Raw genomic sequence first — 24,393 nt, 5'->3', positions numbered from 1 at the left:
CCCTAGTGGTCAGACAGCCTGCAGGATGACCGAGAAGTATTCCTTCCAGTTGATGTACTGGGAGGCCTGGTGTTCTGGGACACAGATTGGGATGTGCGTCCCGTCGATAGCCCCCCCCCCGCAGTTGGGGATGCCCAGGGCGCCATACTCCTCCATGTCCGCATTCACATCAGTGTGGCGGATGACTCTATGGAGCAGCACTCTGTTGATGGCCTTGACCACTTGCAGAGGGACACACAAAACCACCAATAGTCACTGGGGTGCCAGGGTGGCTGAGAGTGCTCTGCCCTGTGCCCCGTCCCCAGGAGCAACCCCCCTCCCTGCAATCCTGGCCACTGCAGGCAGTCTGTAGTGTGGCTGGGACAGGACAAACCCTCCCATGGAGGAGACTTGCACCCCCTCCCCCTCTTTTCCCTGGGGCAGCCCATCCCCTCCTCGCACGCACACACCCTGCCACAGTAGCTGGAAACTGCCATACCTTCATGAGCACTGCTCCGATGGTGGATCTCCCCATGCCGAACTGGTTCCCCACGGATCGGTAGCTATCCGGCATGAAGAGCTTCCAGAGGGCGATGGCCACATGCTTGTGGAGGAGAATGGCGGGCCTCATGTGTGTGTCCTATCACCGCAGAGCAGCGGTAAGCCACTCACAGCTCAAGGAAAGTGTCCTTCTTCATCCTGAAGTTCTGGGTCCACTGTTGATCTCGCCAGCGCTCCAGGACAATGTGGTCCCACCAGTCGCTGCTGGTGTCCAGACGCCAGATGTGGCAGGGCACGCTGGCGTCTGGCCGCTGCTCCTCCATGGCCCCCAGGGGGGTCCAAAAGAGGACCTGGGGGTTGGGCTGCTGCAGAAGCTGCCAGGCAGTCTCCAGCACTTGCTGCCAGGCTTGCATCAAGACATCCAAAATGAGCACCAGAGTGCCCAGAGGCAGCTCTGGCTCCATGGTGCCGAGTGCTGTGGTGTCCCGAGTAAGGGCAACCAAAACAATCAGAGGAAAAAAAAATGCTTTGCTGTCCCTTAGCGAGGTAGGCAAGCAAGCAGGAAAACCTGAGAACCAGCTGTCCAGGGGGGTCCCTATAAGCACAAGACTCAAATAGCCTCAGACAGCAGCCCCACAAAGCGACTACTGACCTGATGCCCTGCTGGAACTGGTTTCAGCTGGCCTTAAATGTGATTCAGCGTCCAATCAGTGTGGACGTGCTATTTCAAAATAGCAAAACGTTATTTCGAAATGCATTTTATGTGTAGACGTGTTATTTCGAAATAACTTATTTTGAAATTAACTATTTCAAAATAAGATATTTCGAAATAACACTGTAGTGTAGACATACACTAACTGTGTAGAATGTAAACTTCAAATAGCACGCAGAACTAGATCATGACATAAAATTGAAACAGAAAAACAATGGTCCTGGGGTTTAGAGGACCATAGCTTTTTTACAGTATGTTTCCTATTTTTCCTTGAGGAAAACAGAATCGCTGTCTTAAATAAGTAATAGAAATGTAGCCGTGTTAGTCTGGTGTAGTTGAAGCAAAATACAGGACTATGTAGCACTTTAAAGCTTTTAAAGTCTTTAAAGTGCTACATAGTCCTGTATTTTGTCTTAAATAACACACTCAAAATATATCTCTGACTATCCCAATGATTTCAGCTATATGCTGTTACCCACATATAAACCAGATACAGTATATGTGTATGCTTGTGCAAAGAAGCAAAAAAAGTGTGCACTCTAAAATTATCCATCCTCTTTCCTGCTCTCTGAAATAATTTATTTGACCATTTGAGAGAAGCTTGACTCCTTTTTGTCTAGAAACATTAGATCTGACAGAAAAAAAAATGATGCATCTCTGGTCATTGGGCAGCCAGTTGGCTTCAAAGTTTTTGTTTGGTGTATTCTTGCTGTAACCAGTTTAATAATTAAATACCTCTCTGATGCAAAAGAAAGACACCTATCTTATCCATGTTAGTTCCTATGCCATATCCATAGCCATAATATTGAGCAACAAGGTCTGGTGAGAGACCTAGAAAGGAAGCATGATCCAAGGAACTATGGAGAAATGGCCATAGATACAGAGTTCTGTTTTGGCTCTCAAAATGGAGATCACACTTTTTAGTTTGAATCAGCAGTGAAAGTAACTTAAAATTTCTTACAGGTACTGTCCTATTGCAACCCAGGTCCTGACAGCTCTTTAAATAGCTCCCTGCTGGCTTTTGCTACAGTTCAGTCAGCTCTTGTTAGAGCTGCGTACCTGGGTGCATAATCTTTCTTTCACTTCTGGTTTGAATGTGTTAATACTGTATATTTGTCCTAGATTTAAAGCACACAGTCTGTTGTAAAATAGTAATAGAAATGTAGCCGTGTTAGTCTGGTGTAGCTGAAGCAAAATGCAGGGCTATGTAGCACTTTAAAGACTAACAAGGTGGTTTATAAGATGATGAGCTTTCGTGGGCCAGACCTACTTCCTCAGATCAAATAGTGGAAGAAAATAGTCACAGCCATATATACCAAAGGATACAATTAAAAAAAATGAACACATATGAAAAGGACAAATCACATTTCAGAACAGAAGGGGGATGCGGTGGGGGGGGGGAAGGAAGGAAAGTAAGTGTCTGTGAGTTAATGATATTAGAGGTGGGGAAACTTAGATGTCTGTGAGCTAATGGTATTAGAGGTGATAACTGGGGAAGCTATCCTGGTAATGGGTAAGATAGTTGGGGTCTTTGTTCAATCCGCCCCCCCGGAGAGTGTCGAATTTTAACATGAATGACAGTTCAGAGGATTCCCTTTCAAGTGCAGATGTAAAAGGTCTTTGTAGAAGAACGCAGGTGGTGAAGTCATTGAGACAGTGTCCTTTCCGGCTGAAATGGCAAGAAATAGTTTTTTCTTTGTGATCTTGTCTGATATCTGTTTTGTGGGCATTAATCCTTTGGCGAAGTGTCTGAGACGTTTGTCCAATGTGTCCAAAACAGAACATCAGAAATGGCTGCCCGTCGCAGGGAGCCATAGCCTGTAATACCTCTAAGGCTGGTATAGGGGGCTCTGTCTGTGAGGTGGAGTGTTTTCCATATAAGGGCATGTAAATTAATAATCTTCCCCTGCTCGCTCCACCCATTGCAGTGAAAGATCAGCCAATGGGCTGACTTGTGCTCAGGCCTGCTACTCCACCCACTGCAGCAAAAAACAACCTATGGGGTGATAAGGTCACAGGAAATAAAACAGGCAGGCAGCCCCTCTCTCACTGGGGATTCGCATCGAGTGAACGCCTGGCCTGATCACCCAGACGCCTTGCACCCCCCGCTCTCGAGTCTTACTGAGTGTACTCCGAGTTGGTCGACCCGAGTGGAGACAGTTTATGAGCATGCGACCGGTACTTGTGTTCCTGCTGTCTTCAGAACTGGTATAATCCCCCCCTCCCCCCCGCCATCATCCCTATCCTAATTGATTTCTTAGTTGTCCTTATTGCTTGTCAAGTGACAGTGGTTAAAAAGTTACTAAGTTAGTTTATAAATAGTTGTGGTTTAGGGTTTTTACTGTTTCCTGGTATAAAATTGTGTAAATAATCAGCCCTATGGACAATACCAGTGTTAATTCAACTGTTCCTAACCCCTGGGCAGTTATTGGGAATTATTGTGATTTAGAAAAGCCTTAGGGAATTGTTTTGTGTTGTCTGGCAATCTGTTTAATTTTTGTTCTGATGATTGTCTGGCGTCATCAAAATAAAATCAGTTTGTGCTTTTTAAAACCCCCAGTTGTGGTCTCATCCTTTCTGGCATCCCTTCGAACCTCGTGTATTACGGGGACTGACATGGCATCACGAACAGGATGCCGAAACCCCGGAGACCATGACAACTCTGACAGTTGCCCCTGGCCTAAAACTGAGACCCCAGGTTCTGAGGAGGATCAGTTTAATCATTTGCAATACCACCTGCTCTGTACTCGACAGCGTGAAGGGGCTCCTAACACCTTTGACTGGGTCTGTGACATAGGACACGGCCATGATTGTAGGACCTACACCATTCCTTTGGGGTTGAGCGATGTGGGCTGCTTGCTAACTTGCCACCCCACCTTCAGGGCCACCCCGGCCGATAATAGCCTTCAACCGCGTCTCACTCATGTGGGTGAGACAGCCCCTAATTCAAACCCTCTTAGCCTCTGGAAAGAGGTGAACAGGGTAATTAAACTCTGTGGGGTAGCCCCCTCCATCTTGGCCCCCGAGCCAAGAGCCCCACATGGATCACCTACACACCACCTGTTAATAGGATTGGTCCAAAGGTTAGATGGGATAAAAAAGGTTAAAAAACTACGCCCTGATTCTTATAAATCAGAGGATGTTCTGGCTGCCATCTGCAATACCCTAGCAGCGGCCCTTGATAAAGTTACCGTCTACCATGGGGCCGTTACAAATTGCTCCCGTGAGGTGGCACACTCGCAGTCGGAGGGAGAACCGGAGTCTTCCCCTCAGGCGCCAAAGACGCCTCCTTTAGAGACACAACTTCCTCCCCCATACCAAGGCTCTCATGACCCACCAAACATTTACCCTGGCTTGACTACCCTGAGTTCAACCATACCCACAGCTCCCGACCTGATTGTACCGGAGGCCCTTCCTGTGACCGTAACCCGATTAAAAATGGATGGTCAGGGGAATACCTCTCAGGTAACTGAGACCCGCCTCCGAACCAAGGCGGAAATGAAGGAGTTCATCACGGATACTGCACAACGTCCGGATGAGCCTCCTATAATCTGGGTGGGACGATTAGCCTTGGAACAGGGGAGCGACTGGGTTGACCGGGAGGAAGCCTTAACGTTTACCCGTACCAGGAGTTAGTCGCGGGGCCTTATGGGGGGAGTATTGGCAGCGAATAATCATTGGCCTGTAACGGCCGCAGCTGCCGCGCACCTCCAAATACAAGGGGGATTTCACGCAGTACAGATGCCACCTGATTGTGTGAATAACTCCACTACCCTTATGTATGCGATCACTGGGAGTTCTATTCTGCTCTGGGATCCCACCGCACACCCCCTCAACTTAACTAACGTTCAGACGGTAGCACAAAACCCATTTCGTTTTGTTGATGATCCCACTCAGATTCCCATAGAAGATGCGGCTGTTACCCTAGCCGTGGACAACAGCCCTAATCTAGACACAGGGGCTCTTCTGTGGCTAAGGGGATACACAGGACAACCTATTGGCCGACTATACGACGCTGTAGAGAGGGTGAAGTGGGCAACACTAAAGGCCGCCCTACTTGCAACCCCCTCTACTCTGGTGAAAGGGTCTAAAATGGCACCCAAACCCAAATACCCCAAGCGTTCGTTCATCGAGCGTAAGATTTTTGGATTTTTATTGGGTAAGGGACTCACCAAGGAAGCTATTAGGAAAATGAATAGTGATCAACAGAAAGACTTGGCTGTGAAACTGGGGTGGGAAGATCGCCCTATTCTCCCGCAGCCAAAAAACGGGGAGAGGCCGAGTGCCTAACGGTCACTCGGCCCGATTTAAATGACCCTCGACCCTATCAAAACCTGACTATCAAAAACGAGACAATTATCCCCTTTTTGTTAGACACGGGGGCACAGGTATCCATCATCCCCCCCGATATGCCCCACACCCCCACTGGAAAGATAGTCTTTGTACAGGGATTAAATAGCGTTGAAGCAACCTACGTTAGTCCATCACAATTGGCCTTCTCTTCTATCTTAATTAGCCCGCCTTGAGGGCGTTGTTTGTCCCCTTTTTGTTTTTCAGGTACCAACCCATTCGAGCCCCCCACCGGCTGTTTGACTTCCGGAGCCGACAAGAACCATCAAGATGGAAAAAATTTAAGTCTGCCACTGAATCTTTAGTTTGGGGATATGTTCAATTTAACCCTCTTTCTTATGCCCTTATTTTATGTCAGATTGACCAAATGTCCCACAATCTCGAAGCCCTCACTAATTTGACCGCTGAAGGTTTCGACAAGTCGATTTGGCTCTCACTGTACTAGCTCATCATGCCGAACAGAATCGTGTAATGATACAGGTTATATTGCAGAAGGACTTTTGTATGGCACTCGAGGACCTTGACCCCAGGTTTAAGGACCAATACTGGTTGTGTTTCAAGCCCGGGTGGAACAACGTTTCAGCCGTCACCCAACAGCTGACCTCACTTGCAGTTTGGATTCGCGAACAGCGGGAAGAATGGGACTGGTGGCAAACAAAACTTTCCTCTTGGGGACTGCGTACTTGGGCATCCACCATTAAGCAGTGGTTGATTGTATGTGCTCTTGTGTTACTAGCCTTTTTAGTGGGCACTGCTGTTGCAAAAGCTCTTATCCACAAAGTTGTTTCCGCATTCCCTGTTACTGTTACTTATTCTTCCTTTTCCCCCCTTTCTGAAGACAGCAGCTCACCAGAACCTCAATTTACTCAATTGGCTTCTTGCTAATTACCCTTACGTGCGCTCTCACCTTAGGCAACCCCCTTACCGCTTGCTCCGGACAGCCACGGGGGCATGTCCGAGACAGAACATCAGAAATGGCTGCCCGTCGCAGGGAGCCATAGCCTGTAATACCTCTAAGGCTGGTATAGGGGGCTCTGTCTGTGAGGTGGAGTGTTTTCCATATAAGGGCATGTAAATTAATAATCTTCCCCTGCTCGCTCCACCCATTGCAGTGAAAGATCAGCCAATGGGCTGACTTGTGCTCAGGCCTGCTACTCCACCCACTGCAGCAAAAAACAACCTATGGGGTGATAAGTTCACAGGCAATAAAACAGGCAGGCAGCCCCTCTCTCACTGGGGATTCGCATCGAGTGAACGCCTGGCCTGATCACTCAGACGCCTTGCACCCCCCGCTCTCGAGTCTTACTGAGTGTACTCCGAGTTGGTCGACCCGAGTGAAGACAGTTTATGAGCATGCGACCGGTACTTGTGTTCCTGCTGTCTTCAGAACTGGTATAATCCCCCCCACCCCCGCCATCATCCCTATCCTAATTGATTTCTTAGTTGTCCTTATTGCTTGTCAAGTGACAGTGGTTAAAAAGTTACTAAGTTAGTTTATAAATAGTTGTGGTTTAGGGTTTTTACTGTTTCCTGGTATAAAGTTGTGTAAATAATCAGCCCTATGGACAATACCAGTGTTAATTCAACTGTTCCTAACCCCTGGGCAGTTATTGGGAATTATTGTGATTTAGAAAAGCCTCAGGGAATTGTTTTGTGTTGTCTGGCAATCTGTTTAAAATTTGTTCTGATGATTGTCTGGCGTCATCAAAATAAAATCAGTTTGTGCTTTTTAAAACCCCCAGTTGTGGTCTCATCCTTTCCGGCATCCCTTCGAACCTCGTGTATTACGGGGACTGACACAATGTACATCGCAGACGGACACTTTCGGCACATGATAGCATAAATTATATTTCTGGATGCGCAGGAATATGCGTTCTTGATCTTATAACTCACTTGGTTAGGTCCAATAATGGTATCAGCAGAATGCATATGTGGACAAAGCTGGCAACGGGGTTTGTTGCAAGAGAAGGTACCAGGGTTGGTATTAGTATGGTATGTCCTGTGGTTGTTGGTAAGAATCATCTTGAGGTTAGGTGGTTGTCTATAGGAGACTATGGGTCTGTCTCCCAGAGCCTCTTGGAGTATGGTAGCCTGTTCCAGTATAGGCTATAGTTTATTGATAATGTGTTGGACAGGTTTAAGTTGGGGGTTGTAGGTGATGACAAGTGGTGTTCTATTGTTGGTTTTCTTGGGTCTGTCTTGAAGTAGATGGTTTCTAGGTATTCTTCTGGCTCTTTCAATTTGCTTTTTTATTTCTCCGGGTGGGTAGTTGAGATTTATAAATGCTTGGTAGAGATCCTGAAGCTTCTGGTCTCTGTCAGTGGGATTAGAGCAGATGCGGTTGTATCGAAGGGCTTGGCTATAGACGATAGATCGTATGGTGTGTTCTGGATGGGAGCTGGAAGCATGTAGGTAACTGTATGAGTCGGTGGGTTTTCTGTAGAGAGTGGTGTCTAATTTTCCATTGTTGATTTGTAATGTGGTGTCCAGGAAGTGGACCTCTTGTGTAGAATGGTCCAGGCTGAGGTTGATGGTGGGGTGTAGGTTGTTAAAATCTCTGTGGAATATCTCTAGTGTTCCTTGGCCATGCGTCCAGATCATAAAAATGTCATCGATGTAGCGTAAGTAGAGAAGGGGTGAGAAGGGACGGGAGTTGAGGAAACGTTGTTCTAGGTCAGCCATAAAGATGTTAGCATATTGTGGGGCCATGCGTGTACCCATGGCTGTGCCGCTGATTCGGAGGTATAAGTTGTTCTCAAACTGGAAATAATTGTGGGTGAGAACAAAGTTACATAGGTCTGCTATCAGGTTGGCAGTGTTGTCCTCTGGGATAGTGTTTCTAATTGCATGTAATCCGTCTTCATGTGGGATGTTGGTGTATAGAGCTTCTACATCTATGGTGGCAAGGATGGTGTTACTGGGGAGGTTATCGATGTTTTGTAGTTTCCTTAGGAAGTCAGTAGTGTCTCGGAGATAGCTGGGGGTGTTGGTTGCAAAGGGTTTGAGAAGAGAGTCTACATAGCTGGATAGACCAGTAGTGAGCGTGCCAATACCAGAGATGATGGGACGTCCGGGGTGTCCAGGTTTGTGGATCTTGGGAAGCAGATAGAACAATCCTGGTCGGGGGTCAGAAGGTGTTTCTGTGTGGATTTGTTCCCGAGTAGCTGTGGGGAGGCTTTTAAGGAGACAGTGTAGTTTCTTTTGGTATTCCGAGGTGGGATCAGAGGAGAGAAGTTTGTAAAATGTGGTGTTCGAGAGTTGTCTGGTTGCCTCCTGGTTATAGTCGGCCTTATTCATAATGACCACAGCACCCCCTTTGTCAGCTGGTTTGATAATAATGTCCAGGTTGTTTTTGAGACTCTGGATGGCATGGTGTTCAGCACGGCTAAGATTGTGTGTTGCTTGTTGTCTGTTGAAAAGAATGACATTTCTGTGGCTATAGTTAGTATATCCTTAGAATATTAATACATATTTTTTCAGGTTATAATTAAAGAAAATTGAGCTCTTTAAGAAAGTTTACATTTGGTGTTTCATGATTTTTTGGCTGTATTAGATTAAAATTATGGTATCTAGCAAGAGACTAGGTAGGTGATTTATCTTTTATTAGACCAATTTCTTCAGATCTGGAGAAGGATAACTAGCGTGTTCAAGCTGGTAAAATGGGCCAGATTGTTAAGCATAAGGGGTTCACACATGTATGTTGTATCTCCCATACAACAGGAAGCCCTGCAGAAAATCAGAAATGTGTATATGAAATGTAGTCTGTTGCAGTTGGTAGTTTTAAAATGAATTATAAAGAAAAAAATTGCCATTTTGTACCATGGTTGAAAACTTTTGCACATCAGCTAAGCAATATATAATGGGCTTTATAAACTGCTGCCTCTGAACCCTTTAGGACAGCAGTATAACACTGTCTTTTGTCATATATCCCCTCTATCCAAATTTGAACCTAGCATGAGTGAGTAGGAAGGGTTTATGCAGTCCAACAACATTTGGAAGACAATCTTCACCACATCTACTTGCATGTGGAACTGGATCTTTGTGAATGTGTTTCTCTATCTGTAGTATCTGAATACCACACCATATTTAACATATTTAGCCTCACAAAAGCGCTATGAAGTAGCAAAATCTATTGTCCCATTTTACGGACAGGAGACTGAGGCACAGAAAGGCTAAGCAATATGCCCAAGGTCACAGTGGAAGTCAGTGAACAAGCCGAGGATTGTATTCAGGTCTTTTAAATTTTTGACTAGTGAATTACCCATTAGGATCACCTTGCTTCAGTCAGCTTGTTTCTTTTCCAAAATTCAATCCCACCATGACATAACAGGAGGCTTTGCCCTTGTGCGGAATTTGGGAAAGACGTTGCTGGAAGGTTGACACCTTCTTGGATAAAGGGGAGGCTACAAGGCAACATATGTGATACCTAGTTTAGATTCTAGTGGTGCCGTGAGGTGTAACTCTCTGACTATAGGAGCTATGTGGGAAAGTAAAATTCTATGGCTTTGTTTTCCATTCTTCTGCTCTTTGGGTTCTGCATTCAATATCATATGGGTGTGTGGCAATCTTATCCAATCCACAGCATAGTGTTTTTGTGTGTTTAAAGAAAGCATTGGACTGGAGATAAGGAGAAGGGAGACAGGGTTCTATTCTCAGCTCTCATTGATTTGCTGAATTACCTCAGTCAAGTCACTTAATTGCTTTGTTCCTCAGTTTCCTGATCAGTAACACGGGAATGGTGATTCTCACCTTCCTTTGTAAAATATTTAGAGTTCCTGATGATAAGTACAAAGTGTGTATGTATAACATCTTATTTCCTGAACCTAGATGGAGATTTATTAACGTATTCAAAAGGGTGTTGTTCATTCCAAGAGCTGTAATTCCAAAAGTGCCATACTGTCAGGTATGCTGGTGTGTAGTAGTATCAATTCCACTGACGACAAGAGACTTGCAGCTAGCGCACAACTATTTTAAGAGAGTGCAGAATTGGGCCATTGCAGCATTGCCTGATTGTGTTCCTGAAAAAGGCAATGTCCCAGGCATGTTAGAATGGAAGCTGAACACTTTCTATTATGCTATGTCTACACTACAAAGAAAAGTTGGAAAATGATACTCAAACTGTAGTTCGCAATTTGTGTATCTTTTTCCGCTTTTCTTCCGAAAGAAGCTTTTCTGACATTTGGCTCATCTATACGAGGCCTAATGTCAGGAAAAAACTCTCTTTTGGAACATCCCTTCTTCTTCATAGAATGAGGTTTACAGGGATGCCGAAAAAAAATGCATCTGTTTTTCCAAAAAAAATTTCGGAAAAGCAGACACGTTACACTTGGATGCGGCAGAGCTTTTCCGGGATACCTCCAGTATCCTGGAAAAGCTCTGTAGTCTAGACGTATCCTTAATCCCTAACACCATTGTAATCTACTGTGACAAAAATATTTCAATATTTCAAGTATCTTTGCTCCCTCAGGAATCCCCACCCCCACACCTCCAGACCTGACAGTTCTTAATCTGATCTTGTTTTCCAGGTCATCAGTTTGTTTCTGAGCTCTTTATATTCTTGGCTAGAATACCAGAGAGGTCATCAATCATTACCTTCTGTTCTTCATTTTTTCTTCGCAGTCTCTTGCTGTTTGGCTACATAAAGCTTTAAAGTTCTTATCCAGAGTAGGCTGAATTGTATTAGTTCTCTTGTCCATATAGTATCTGCTCTTCAAAACATTTATTTATTGAATAGCATGGAATTTGTCAAAAGGGCTGTTGGTGAGTGTGGTAGACTTTGGCATTCCCTCTCTAGGAGTCTTTCTCATCCACATGGTCCTTCTGTATTGATTCAAAATACAGTTTTTCTGCCCATTTATCCCTTCAGTGAGTGGGAGACAGTATGACCTTTAGACTCTGATCTTGTGCCCAATGAAGTCAATTATCAGGTCCTCAGTCTCTAAACTTCCGAAGAACCACAATATACTATAGCTAAACTACTTTGTTTCAGAAAATAGAAGCATATTCATGAAAAAAATGACTGACTCTCACATGCAGTATTTCATGACAACCCCTCCCAAGATTATGAACACAGCATTTAGATCCAGAGTAGCTTAATGACTATATTAAAAATAGATTCCAAGTATAGAGGAAATATTTGCATTGGAATTCTACTCCATTGTATGAAGCCATTTTCATCATCTGACACTTTCATTGGCTTCCAACCAGACTTGGAGTCCAATTTAAAATGTCCCTGTTTTGGAGGCTGGTATTGGAATTACCAATAATATGTTGAAATTATTATTATCAATATGGGAAATCATCAAACACCAATTTAAGCATAAATTCCTGTATTAAATCCATATAGGGTTGCCAGGTGTCCAGTTTTGAACCAGACAGTCCAGTATTTGAGCTTTCTGATTGACAAATTGAGAAAATATAAATGAGAAAATATAAATGTCCGGTATTTTCTAAATAAGATGTAATGTAGATTGTGATGGCATGTCAAGTGTGTCCGGTATTTTTGTTGAAACCATCTGGCAACCCTAAATCCATAGACCAAATTGTACTTCATGCAGTTGCTCTAAACATGTTCAGCAGCCTAAAAATAAGAAGTCATTGTACCCAATACAGTAACAAAGCATTCACAAACATATGGCCTGTATACATACAAAGGCCAGACCTAGGGGTGATCATCTCATTTTGGCACACTCCAGCACAATCAGGAAAGGTCTGACAGAGAACTCTTCAGATGTATAGCCTTTTATTCCCTTTAACATCAAGTGCTGTCATTACTGATTTTAGCCAAAACCAATGTGAGAGCTTTTACTCTTATTTGCCATCCTCTTTTTTCTCCCCAAGGCCTTTCCTCCCTTCCTTCTTGCTCACCAACAGTTTTTGCAGCTGAATTCTCAGAGGACTTAAATTTTGAGATAACAGTAGCGCATGGGTTGGGAAGGACCAGCCTAGCCTGGCAGATTTCTTTTGTCTTATTTTAAACCATCTGCAGTCACACCTATCTGTCAGAAGCCTTCTTCTTAGAAACTTCTCCTTATCACATTAGTTATTCTTGGTACCAGACGTCCTCCCTACTTTATTTCTTCTGGCCTTACAACTTTTTATTTTCAAAATCTTCCTTCTTCTTGCTAGTCAGGGCTCTGTTTTTTTAACAACACATATATATTTCCTTAACCAAACCTAGGATAGCTCTAATTCTTTAATTTCATACTTATCCTATGGACAGGCTGAAAACGTGTAGGTTTTTAAATAAGCTTTATCTATTTTGAATACTCTGGATCCACTTCTGATTTCTGTTCTTATATGTCTTTTAGAAGGTATAGAGAGCTTATGAAAGGTCTGCAGCAGCCTCAGGGAGAGTACAGTAATTCCTCATTTAACACTACAGATGCGTTTCTGAAAATGTTCGTGTTAAGTAAAAACGTGTTATGCGGGGTCAATTTTCCCATTGAAAATAATGGAAAAGATGGGGGTTGTGTTTCAAGCGGTGGTGTCTGTTGCAAGAGGATGTGGATTGCAACTGCTTTAAACACTAAGGAGAGGGGATCACCACACAGGAGTGTAAAGGGTCTGTTTATTCAGTTAAAACTGGGAAGGGAGGGGAATCTTACTCATACACTCAACCACACTTACAGTCCCAAGCAGGATGATAAGGCAAGCAGAAGGCAGTTCATGGTATCTGATCTTCCCATGTTGACCCCTGAGCTGGTCCACTGGCCAGGCGACCGGAGCAGAGGGCGTTCTGGGAGGCTCCACTTGATGGTCAACCAACCGTGTCTCTGTCCAGCTCTCCTTTAAGGATCAGCCACATGCAGCTTCTGAGTCTCTGGGCCTCTTGGGGCCGTGTGCACTCCCTGCTGGTGCTGTGTGCTCTGTCGTTTACTCCTGCTGTTTACCTCAGAGTTTTCCCACCTCTGGTGTCCACCTCAGACATTCTTCTGCACTCACTCAGGGAAGGGATAGGGGGTTAACAGATAACACTTTTAACCGTTTAGGGAACCAAATAACATCATTAACAGGTGAGAAAGAGAACCACATCCATTTTAACTCCCCCCTTGCTCCTCCTTTGCCTCCAACAGTGTCAAAGTCAATTTTCTATTGGTGCTGAGTTGTCAACATCAACAGTAGATGATGTAGATGGAACAGGGCTATCTTGTTCATCAGATGATCTTCTTTTAGGTTGAACATGAAAAAAACTTTTGATAGAGAGCTGCTTTTCTGCTTTTTGTTTTTCATTGTAAAGTTCCTGGTAGCAAGATATAGCGCTTTCTAAGCTTTTCGCTACTTTTGAGCTCCATTCACAATCAGGATCATTCTCATCAAAAATGTTTATTGCATCACTTATAAGCTTAAATGCTTCAGCCATAACTGTCATTGATAATGTTTGAACAACTTGCTTAGCATGTTCATGCTCATTTTCCAGCCGCTGCTCATCCAGAAGCTTGAACTCGTTGATAGATAACTCCTCCCCATTAAAGGCGAGCAACTCTTGCACATCAATAGCATCCACCTCCTCTAATAGCTTCAGCTATTTCAGTGTCAAACTCCCTCATGAACACATGCAGGCCATATACGGCGCCAAACTGCTTTAAGGCAACTCGATGAAACTTCTGCCCAAGCCTCTGCTATAATAGCTATAGAATCTTTAATGTTAAATTTTCTCCAGAATTCCTTGATTGTAGGCTTATTCTCACCATCTGTCTCCCTTATAAGCCTAGCAAACGTACGGCGCAAGTAATACGCCTTAAAAGCAGCTATCGCTCCTTGATCAAGAGGTTGAATTAACGAGGTTGTATTGTGGGGTAAAAATAACACACAAATGTTTTCTGACAGATCAGTAAGGGAAGGAGGATGCCCTGGTGCATTATCTAGAAGAAGTAAAATTTTGAAAGCAAGATTTTCTTACAAACAGTAGTCTTTCAGCTTAGCAGTTAGGCGATTGCTGAAGTAGTCTGTGAAGATGCTTGCAGTTACCCATGCTTTCGCATTAGATCTCCAAACAACAGGAAGACGATCCTTTGAATACCCAGCTAAAGCTCTAGGATTGGCGAAACGGTAAACTACTACCGGTTTGAGCTTGCAATCCCTGTTGGCATTGGTGCATAGCATCGCAGTGATATGATCCTTTGCAGCCTTAAAACCAGGTGCATAAGCCTCATCACGAGAGATATATGTGCGTGCTGACATGCGCTTCCAGAAGAGTCCTGTTTCGTCCAGGTTGAACACCTGTTTAGACGAATAGCCACCTTCCTTTATAATAGCTTCAAATATTGCTGGGAATGATTCAGCAGCCTCCATGTCAGCAGCAGCAGCCTCTCAAGTTATTTTTATATTATGTAAGTTCAAATGCTTTTTAAAGCGTTCGAACCAACCATGACTTGCATTAAATGGCTTGGCATCAGTTTCATTCAATTCTATTTTAACAGCATCATATAAAGCTTTGGCTTTTTCCTGAATAAGAGCCAAACTCACTGGCATCTTTCATTGTGTTTGGTCTTCAATCCAGATAGACAATCACCTCTCCATATTTCCATTAGGTTAGATCGCATACGAACAGCCTTCTTCACACTTACTGGGGTTGCATTTTTGCAACTTTCCTTAATTTTCTCAGCTTGGGCACGGATTGTGCGCACACTAGACTCATGCATATTCAAAGCGTGGGAGATATCACAAGTGCATTCACCTTTTTCAATTTGCTTAATCACTTCAAGTTTCTCTTCTAATGTAAATGATTTTCTATGCTCCTTGCTTGCAAAAGCAGATGTATCACTTTCCTTACACTCTTCACTCATGATAAGGGATACAGTAACACACAGCAAGATACAATATCTAACGTCTGCAGTTTAACACAAACATGTGAGTGACTTGAGTGAGGGGAGGAATGCTGTGATCACATGTACAAGGTAGTCATCTGCTCATGCATAGAGTACAACTCCCAATAGGGCATCAGCTGGAACCCAGAAATACTCCCATCAGCCCCTCTTGGTTGGGCTGCTGAGAGCCACATGTACCTGGAGGCTCCAGCCTGCACTTGTTAGCAGCTGGGACAGGACATAAGGTTGGGGGCGAAAGGGGACTGGGTTATAGCAGGGAGCCAGGGAGGAGAGGTGTTTGGCTTTGGGGAAGGGAAAGGGAGGACAGGTGAGGGGGCTTTTGCAGCCAGCAGCTTAATTTTTTCCAGCTGGCCGGTCGCAGGCAGCTGCGCGGGGCTTCCTCTGCCTGCTTACAAAGTGGCAGAGGTTTGCCGCTTGCTGCGCTGTTCCCTGGTGACCCCCTCTGGCCGGAGGCAAGGCATCTGGCCAGAGGGGGTCACCGGGGAATGGCGCTGCGAGCGGCAAACCTCTGCCGCTTTGCAGGGAGGTAAGAGGAGCCTCGCGCAGCTGCCTGGGGCTTTCTCTGCCTGCTTACAAAGCGGCGGAGATTTGCCACTTGCCACGCAGTTCCCCGGTGGCCCCCTCTGGCCGGAGGTGGTCACCGGGGAACGGCGCTGCGAGTGACAAACCTCTGCCACTTTGCAAGGACGCAGGGGAAGCCTCACGCAGCTGCCGGCCAGCCCTAGGGGAAATCGTGTTATTGCGGGGACAGGGTCGTGTTGTTTGAAAAATGTCCCCCCCCCCCAAAAACGTGCTATCGCGAAAACATGTTAAACGGGCACGTGTTAAGTAATCATGGCCCTACACTCCCCCCTTGCCTTCTCCCCGCTTTGCAGGCCTCCATAGTCATTCTGTGGAGGTGAGATAGTGGATTATGGATAGAAAGGAAGTGTCCATATTGAATGGAGTTTCTGGGCTGCAGTGTAGCCTAGAAACAACTATGTGGAACCTGCCATAACTTGATACCATTTCATTTGCTCCTCCCCTCCCCCCGCCAGCAACTCAGAATCTGGGGTTAAAGTAACATTGGCCCTTCCTCCCTAAGTCCTATGTTACATTTCTCAGGATGTTAATTTGCAGAGTTCTGAACTCCACTCTATCTCAAAGGCCAGACCTTGGTGCTAAATGTACATGTGGGCTCCCATTAAAGTAAACAGAAGCCCTATCCCCTTCTTCCCCTCCCAAGGCTACTTAGTTACAGGAAGTAAACGAACTGCTAGTATCGTCTAATTTTACATATTAAACCAAAATAGTTACTATACCTGTACAAGAGAATATCAACCAACACTGATTATTATTACAGGCAGTCCCCGAGTTATGCGGATCCGACTTATGTCGGATCTGCAGTTACGAACGGGGCCCATCTCCCTGGTCTCCAGAAGACCAGGGAGAGGAAGCAAAGCGGCGGAGCACGCGGGCAGTGGACAGCCCAGACGCGTCTGGGCTGTCCGCTGCCCGCGTGCTCCGCGGCTTTGCTCTGCTTTGCTCCCCGTCTCCCTGGTCTGCAGGCCAGGGCGAAGGGGAGCAAAGCAGAGCAAAGCCAAGGAGCACGCGGGCAGCGGACAGCCCAGACGTATCTGGGCTGTCCGCTGCCCGCGTGTTCCACCGCTTTGCTCCCCGTCCCCCTGGTCTGCAGACCAGGGAGACGGGGAGCAAAGCAGAGCAAAGCCGCGGAGCCCGAGGGCAGTAGGACAGCCACGGTGCGTCTGGGCTGTCCTGCTGCCCCCGTGCTCCGCGGCTTTGCTCCGGACGCCTGTGGTACAGCAGCTGGGGTGCTGCCGGTTGGTCCCGTAGCGCCGCTCTGGGCGCTACTGGACCAACCCGGCAGCACCCCAGCTGCTCTGCCCCAGGCGTCCTGATTCAGCCACTGCTGGTCAGTTTCAGCAGCGGCTGAATCAGGATGCCTGGGGCAGAGCAGCTTGGGTGCTGCTGGGTTGGTCCAGTAGCGCCAAGGAGCAGCGGCGCTACTGGACCAACCCAGTAGCACCCCAGCTGCTCTGCCCCAGGCGTCCCCAAGTCAGCCGCTGCTGAAACTGACCAGTGGCTGACTACAGGAAGCCCCTGCCCCGGGCTTCCTGGAATCAGCCGCTGATCAGTTTCAGCAGCAGCTGACTTGGGGATGCCTGGGGTTCTTAAGTTGAATCTGTATGTAAGTCAGAACTGGCGTCCAGATTCAGCCGCTGTTGAAACTGATCAGTTTCAGCAGCGGCTGAATCTGGACGCCAGTTCCGACTTACATACAGATTCAACTTAAGAACAAACCTACAGTCCCTATCTTGTACGTAACCCGGGGACTGCCTGTATTCTACTGCTCATTCTGTGGTGCTGGGGTCTTGCCCATCTTTCTTTAAGATGCTTCCATGTTGGATCTTTGGCCTGTAAAGTCCTTTTTGTGTTATAAATCCATACACCATTCAATATATATGTAAGGCCACTAGGAGAGACTGGGAAATGTTCCAGGCTCCACTGCCATCACATAAAGATGCTGATAATACTAACCTCTACATTATCTTTTCATCAAATGCAGAATCTAGAGTTTCATTTTTTTTCTGGTGCTTGGGTTAGACTGGTATCTACATGGGGGTGAACCACAATATCATTCCCAACAAAACAGAAGTCATACTTGGCTGAGTAGGAAATTATGTAAAGAAATGGACAAGTTAGTATCTGAGCCAATGACGAGAGTGTAGGCACTTAATTTTGCCAGAACAGTTGTGGGCTTCCTGTCACATTAAATCCAGCATTGCCCCTGAATTCTGGAGTAGCAGTACAGTATTAGGATATATTGCTCTTAATAATCCACCACTGACCGCTGTAACCATTCCCATTTCATACAGACATTACAATGGCCATCCATGCTATGGTCACCTCCATACTGAGATGTGTAATGCACTCTGCTTAGGGAGCTATGCTTGAAGATTGCACAGAAGTTTCAGCTGGTATGGGATGCAGCTGCTTACTTCATCAACATGGAGCAGCTCCCTAGTCCCGGCCCACAATATTTTGGCACCTGAGGCAGGGAGCTCAAATGATGCCCCCATGCTCCCTCACTTGGGCCAAAACTTTGAAAGGTCTCAATTCTGCCTTCTTCCTATTCTACTCCTCTCATGGTACTGTGCATCTAGAGCGGAGAGAATACATATGCACCAGCAGCAAACACAATTTTCTACACTCTGGATCCTAGTGTTGCCCTCCCACAGTCTGGCACCTGAGGAGGCCGTCTCAGTTCGCCTCATAGGAAGGCGAGCCCTGCCCACCTGCCTGCCCATCCACAGAACACATGCTTGAATCTCTGTGCTGGCTCTCACAGAAACACTAGAAGATACGTGTCGTGCACCCAAAAAACAATTTGACTGGTTTTGGCTATTTGTGATTTAAAAATTCCCTGTTGGGCAACCTAAGCTAGTGAATGGGCCGCATAAGTGGCCCTCCTTTCTCTCAGTGGGCCACAATATTTTCGTAACCAAGATAGTCTCCTGGGATAGGTTAGTTTTGCTAATTGCACTTGCATGCCTAGAAGTTGTGGGATGTGCCAGCTGAGCCGTAGTAGCACTCTAACTGCAGAGGAAGTGCACAGCTGTCACAGGCAACGGTGTGTGTAATCAGCATGCACTTTACTTGCTTTAAGTGCGTCATATTAGTAATACCGGTAGGAAAAAAAAATGTGGACAGAAACCAATGTTATCTGGCAACCCTCCATGTAGGCAACAGGAAAAAAAATGTCTTGTGGGCCTCACATAGAATCATGATGGGCTGCATGTGGCCCTCGGGCCGCAGGTTGCCTACCACTGATTTATCCACATTCATTCAGTCATGAAAATCTTGTGAGTTTCTGTAACCTTAGTTTTGTCCTTGTAAACAGAGATTTAGTCTAAACATGTATTAGTTTCCTTTGACACATTGTTTTGCCTATGCCAACATATATCCTCTTCTTAGCTCTGATTGTAAAACCAGGATCCTCCATTCTATTCACAGAATGGGAAGTTGGCTAGGGCAGCTGTTTCTTTTGCTCTTGTGACCAAGTTATAAATCCCTTTCTGGCTCAAGTTATGCTAAAGCTGATAGATTAGTTGATTTATGCTAAAAGCCTCAAATTAGTTTGATTAATCTGTGTTAACTGGTTCCTATTAAGCCAGTGAAATGATACAATATGTTCTGATAATTAACTATTCCAGTGAAATACAGCTGTGACATAACCTTCAACCAACACCAGAGATCAAGAGAACAGGCCTTTCCACTGGTCTTGGTGACATGGCTATTCTGCATGATTATTAATCCTTACAGTAGACCGGCAGCAGTGACTACATTTAGAAAAAATAGAAATAAAGAAAAAGGTGCAGCCAACTCCTTACTTTTCCACCTCATTGCTGCATAGCTGTTTATCTGATCATCTTACCACCCCATAGTTGTTTCACTGTTCCACTGGTCACAGCAATTTTGTAAACTCCTGTTCTACAGTGATTTCACCTGTCTTTGAGTGCAGACAATGTCGACTGTAAATTCCGAGACAGGCACCATATTATATTAAGTGTCTTTACTATGGCATGTACTAAGGGATGTGAAAGTTGAACTTATTAACTGGTAAGTTTCATCCTGGTGAGGCTTACCGGTTAATGTTAACCAGTGGGGACTGGAGCAGCTCCTCGCCTACCACAGGCAGGGGGCTGTTCCAGCCCCGCAGGAGGGCGCACTGTGGATAGGAGCTGCTTTGGCTGGGCTGGCGCAGCCTCAGCCTGTGGCAGGCTTGGGCGCCCTCCGGGCAGGGGTTGCTCCAACCAAGATGCTGCAACAAACTCTGGCTTCCACAGGCAGGGGCTGCTCCAGCATCCTAGCCAGTGCATCCTCTGTCCGCAGCAGACCTGGGCACCCTGCAGGCAGGGGCTACTCTGTCAGGGATCTCCAGCTCAGCCGGTCTAACCCCAGCCTGCAGTGGAGGGGCCACTCCAGCCCAGCAGTGCATGGGGATGCGCTCTAGCTGGGCTGGCACAGCCCCCCCGGCTCATCTCTCCCTTTAATTGGTAAACTGGTTAAAGAATATGTTTAACCAGTTAGCCAAATAAATGGGATTGTACATTCTTACTATATACTCTTATCAGGCTTTATAAATAATAATGTCTCAGATAACAGACTTGGGAAGGGAGGGGGGTCAGATATCCTAGATCCTGTGTCTCCCCACTGGACTTCAATAAAGGTATGTCGTTGTACCAACTAACTTAAATGGATCTATGTCAAATTACATCAGCTAGGAGGCTGACTGAATATTTTTGCTCTCTTTCTATATTGCCATTAGTTCTCTTTGTCCTGCTCATCTCCTGTCTCATGGTTCCTCCCTATTTGATAATGGAGAACATAGATGTCAGGCCAGATTTGAAAAGATAGTGCAGAGGGTGTATTTTATAGCACTGAGCACCAGCTAACCTCCTAGATCTGAGACATTCATGCACCCAGTGTAGGGCAGGTGATGTTTCTGCTTACACCATCTTCTGTTGTAGGGAGATAAACCATTTTAACTTCCATCAAACTCCATATGAGTAGGCTCATGGCTACTAGTGGAGAGAAGGGGGAAGAATGATCTTCAAGTGTCCTTAAATTATTGTCAGAAAGGCCAAAATATGCACAATATACACAGTCCTTGTCCTTTATACACGACATCAAAATTCTAACAATAACAAAATTTTACTTTAAGCTCTGAGCTTTGCCACCAGGAACTGATGAGAGGAAACAATGAATCAGCAAACTTCCCATTTACTCTAACCCTTATAACACTTCCCTGAGTGATTTAAATTTTGCCAGCATAAGTGGTAGCATGCACATCCCTATGCCAGCAGAAGAGCTTCTCTCAGTGACACCATCACTGATTAAGGGTGGTTTACTTATGTCAACAGGAGAGCTTTCTCCCATCAGCACGGAACAGCTACACGAGAGGCCTTAGAGCAGGGTTACTCAACTCCAGGGCCTACAATGACACTCACACAGGGGCGGCCCGTGAGCCTAGGTGAGCTAGGCAGTTGCATAGGGCGCCGCTGGCCCAGGCGTCCGATGATGACGTCACGGCCATTGACGGCCGTTCAGGCAGGGGTGCCGATTGCACCACCCCGCCTAGGGCGCCAGCTGCTTCAGCTGGCTCCGGGCCGCTCCTGCACTCACAGAACAATGCCAAGGGCTGCAATTTAAGTGCGATTGCATATACATCCAAATGTAAATGCAAATATGTGCAAATCGCTTCTTTCATACTGACGGGCATGAATATAAAGATTAAGGCAAGACTACACAACATTCAGTCCTTATTTAAGTCATTAAATGATAAACGATATTAATAAAATGCAATATTTACCCAATTTCCACCCATATGACAGCACTTTTAATGAGCAGTGACAGTCCAGGAATTTAACTACTAAAATGCATATCAACTGAAGAACATTATACTGACTACTTATTTGTTTTGGCTCCTACGCGGCCTGCGTGTTGAGCCCTGAGTAAACCCAAACTGCACCACAGGCTGCAAACAAATGAGCCGTGGGCCTCATGTGGCCCACAGGCCATGTGTTGAGTAGCCCTGCCTTAGAGCATGGCAGTTGCATTGGAATAGTTGTGCTGCTGTAAGCTGTCTAGTGTAGACAGGGGGTATGTTTAAACTACATCCCCCTTTCGAAAGAGGGATGTAAATTAGACAGATCAAAATTGCAAATGAAGCCGGGATTAGAATTTCCCGCACTTCATTTGCATAATGGAGGCTGCACGGTCTTTTGAAAAAGGGCTTTTCGAAAGTAAAACTGTGTCTAGATGCAGTTCTTTCAAAAAAAAACCCACCCTTTTTGGAAAGATCCTGTACTTACTTTCGAAAAGTCTTTTTTCGAAAAACTGGGCGGCTGCCATTATGCAAATGAAGTACGGGAAATTCAACTCTCAGCTTCATTTGCAATTTTGATCTGTCTAATTTACATCCCTCTTTCGAAAGAGGAATATAGTTTAGACACACACATAGCCTAAGCCACTAAGAAGGTTAGAAAAATAAGACTGGAACTGTGAGAAATCAGAACCCCGTTTGACACAAGGATAAAAGAAGCCTGTGACAATATGAAAGCTGTAGAAATGTTTAGAAGAATATGGATAAATGAAAGAGAAATAGGGTGAACAGAGAACAATATATAGACAGAATAGCAATTTCAGTTAAATATTTTGGGTCACAGCTAGACTGAAGGGAAAATCAAGGAGGAGCTGATGTGAAAGGAAGACTGAAAGTTGCAATTAAACAGAAAGCTCTAAAATAGGAGAGAAAAGGAAGTAAGATTAGGCAACAGTTGTTCCTACACAGGGAGTGACTGGGTGGGGATTTTTTGAGAATGCGAGAGCCCACAGCCTGCCTAAATAAATTAAGAAGGTAAAAGAGAACAGCAAAGGAATAAATACAGGGCTGCTGATAGGGGAGAGTAAAGAGGGCAGTTACCCCAGTTATCTCAGTTATCCTGAGTAGCCTTAAGGAAAGCAGAATTTGATACAAGAGGGTGAAAACCAAGTGAATTAGGCAGAGAAGAGAGTAGAATCACTACTCAGATCAAAGGAAGAGCATTATATTATGGATACATATTATTTACAGTAAATATAGTGATATGGCAGTGTAGCTGGTGATGTTATTTCACATCTGATTCAAAGCATAGGTCTGATATTACCAAAAGGCCTAACCAGAATATGGTTTCAGACAATCAGTGCACAAAGCCTACATATGAATCAGGCACATTGGGTTCTCATTAAGGTCACAACCCTAACACAGATTATGAGATGGTTTCCTTAGGGACATGGCCAGAACTGACTAAAATAAAAAATATTTTGTCTGCTTCGTGAAAGGCAGCTGTGAGAGCCCACAGAGAGAAGGGTAGGGAAAGAGAAAATTATTTTTTCTCAAGCCTCTTCTCCAGCTCCTTCTGCCCAATCTACACAGCAACTGCTCATTTTCCTCTAGGCTCTAAGGGTATGTCCACGAGGAGTAACGGTAGTTCGGAATAGGAAGCCTAATCTGAACTACCTAGTCCGTGCCGCGTGTAGCCGCGCGGCACGGGGTTCGAACTGCCGGCATTTAAAAATGGCGCTGGCCGGCTTCATTACCCTCCTAGTTCAAATTAGGAGGGTAGTGTAGACATACCCTTATAAATGTGATAGCTATTCTGACTGGAATGATTTCCATCCACATAGATTGAACATCCACCATTGCAAAGAACATTGACCCAAGGAAGGGACCAGCATCGTACGCAATGGGTGAAAGTAGGGATGGGGAAGGCAACCCCCCGCCCCCCCATGGGAGCCAAGCCCCACCATCACCACAGGGGCAAATCTTCAGCCCTCCATGGCAGCTTCTCCTCCCCAGAACACTTTTAAGTAGTTGGCAGAGTTCTCTGTGGCTCTCTGCTCCGGGTGCCATGAGGGATGGGGAGCCTTCTCACGCTGCCCCCACTCTTCAGCAAATCCGGCCAATGGGAGCTGAGAGATTTTGCTGAGGGACAGGGTAGAAAGCAAAAAGCCTCCCCCTCACCCATGGTGCCTGGAGCAAAGTCACAGAGAGCAGCCAGCTGCTTAAAGTGGTGTGGGGCTATTCTGTCCTGAGGAAACCGGCAGGGCAGGCTGCAGGGCTAACTCTCCCAGTAGAGACACACCAATTGTACTGGCAAAAGTTCTTTTCCTGATATAGCTTATACCAGTTCCCTAAATTATTCACAGTGTATAGATGGAGAAATTGAGGAAGACAACCAGTGACTAGCCCCAAGGCCATATATTAAATCGCTGAGACAGTCAGATTGGAATAGAACACTTTGGAATTCAACCTTGTTTTTATTTCTACAGATTGTGCTTTGCATCATCATAATTCAGAAGGCTATATACGTATTTGCATTTTGGGTTGGTTACATGTAGTAGCTATTGGGCCTTCTGCAATAATAAGGAAACTGAGTTAGAAGACACCATTGCAGAGATGAATCAAGCACCAAGTTT

General features: G+C 45.5%; 1 protein-coding gene across 1 annotated transcript in view; it reads right to left on the bottom strand.

The window, feature by feature from the left end:
* Positions 1 to 2,068: 2,068 nt before the first annotated feature.
* Positions 2,069 to 24,393, bottom strand: part of LOC142827013 (uncharacterized) — a 48,807-nt gene continuing 26,482 nt past the window's right edge. The window contains exon 2 of the mRNA XM_075920472.2: positions 2,069 to 8,951. Within this exon, the coding sequence (XP_075776587.2) occupies positions 7,649 to 8,951 (1,303 nt within the window). The 3' untranslated portion in view covers positions 2,069 to 7,648. The remainder of the gene's footprint in view (positions 8,952 to 24,393) is intronic.

The sequence above is a fragment of the Pelodiscus sinensis genome, chromosome 2 (genome assembly GCF_052426305.1).
Source record: "Pelodiscus sinensis isolate ZL-2025 chromosome 2, ASM5242630v1, whole genome shotgun sequence".
Taxonomy (NCBI): Eukaryota; Metazoa; Chordata; order Testudines; family Trionychidae; genus Pelodiscus; species Pelodiscus sinensis.
This window is presented reverse-complemented; position numbering and strand designations above follow the sequence as displayed.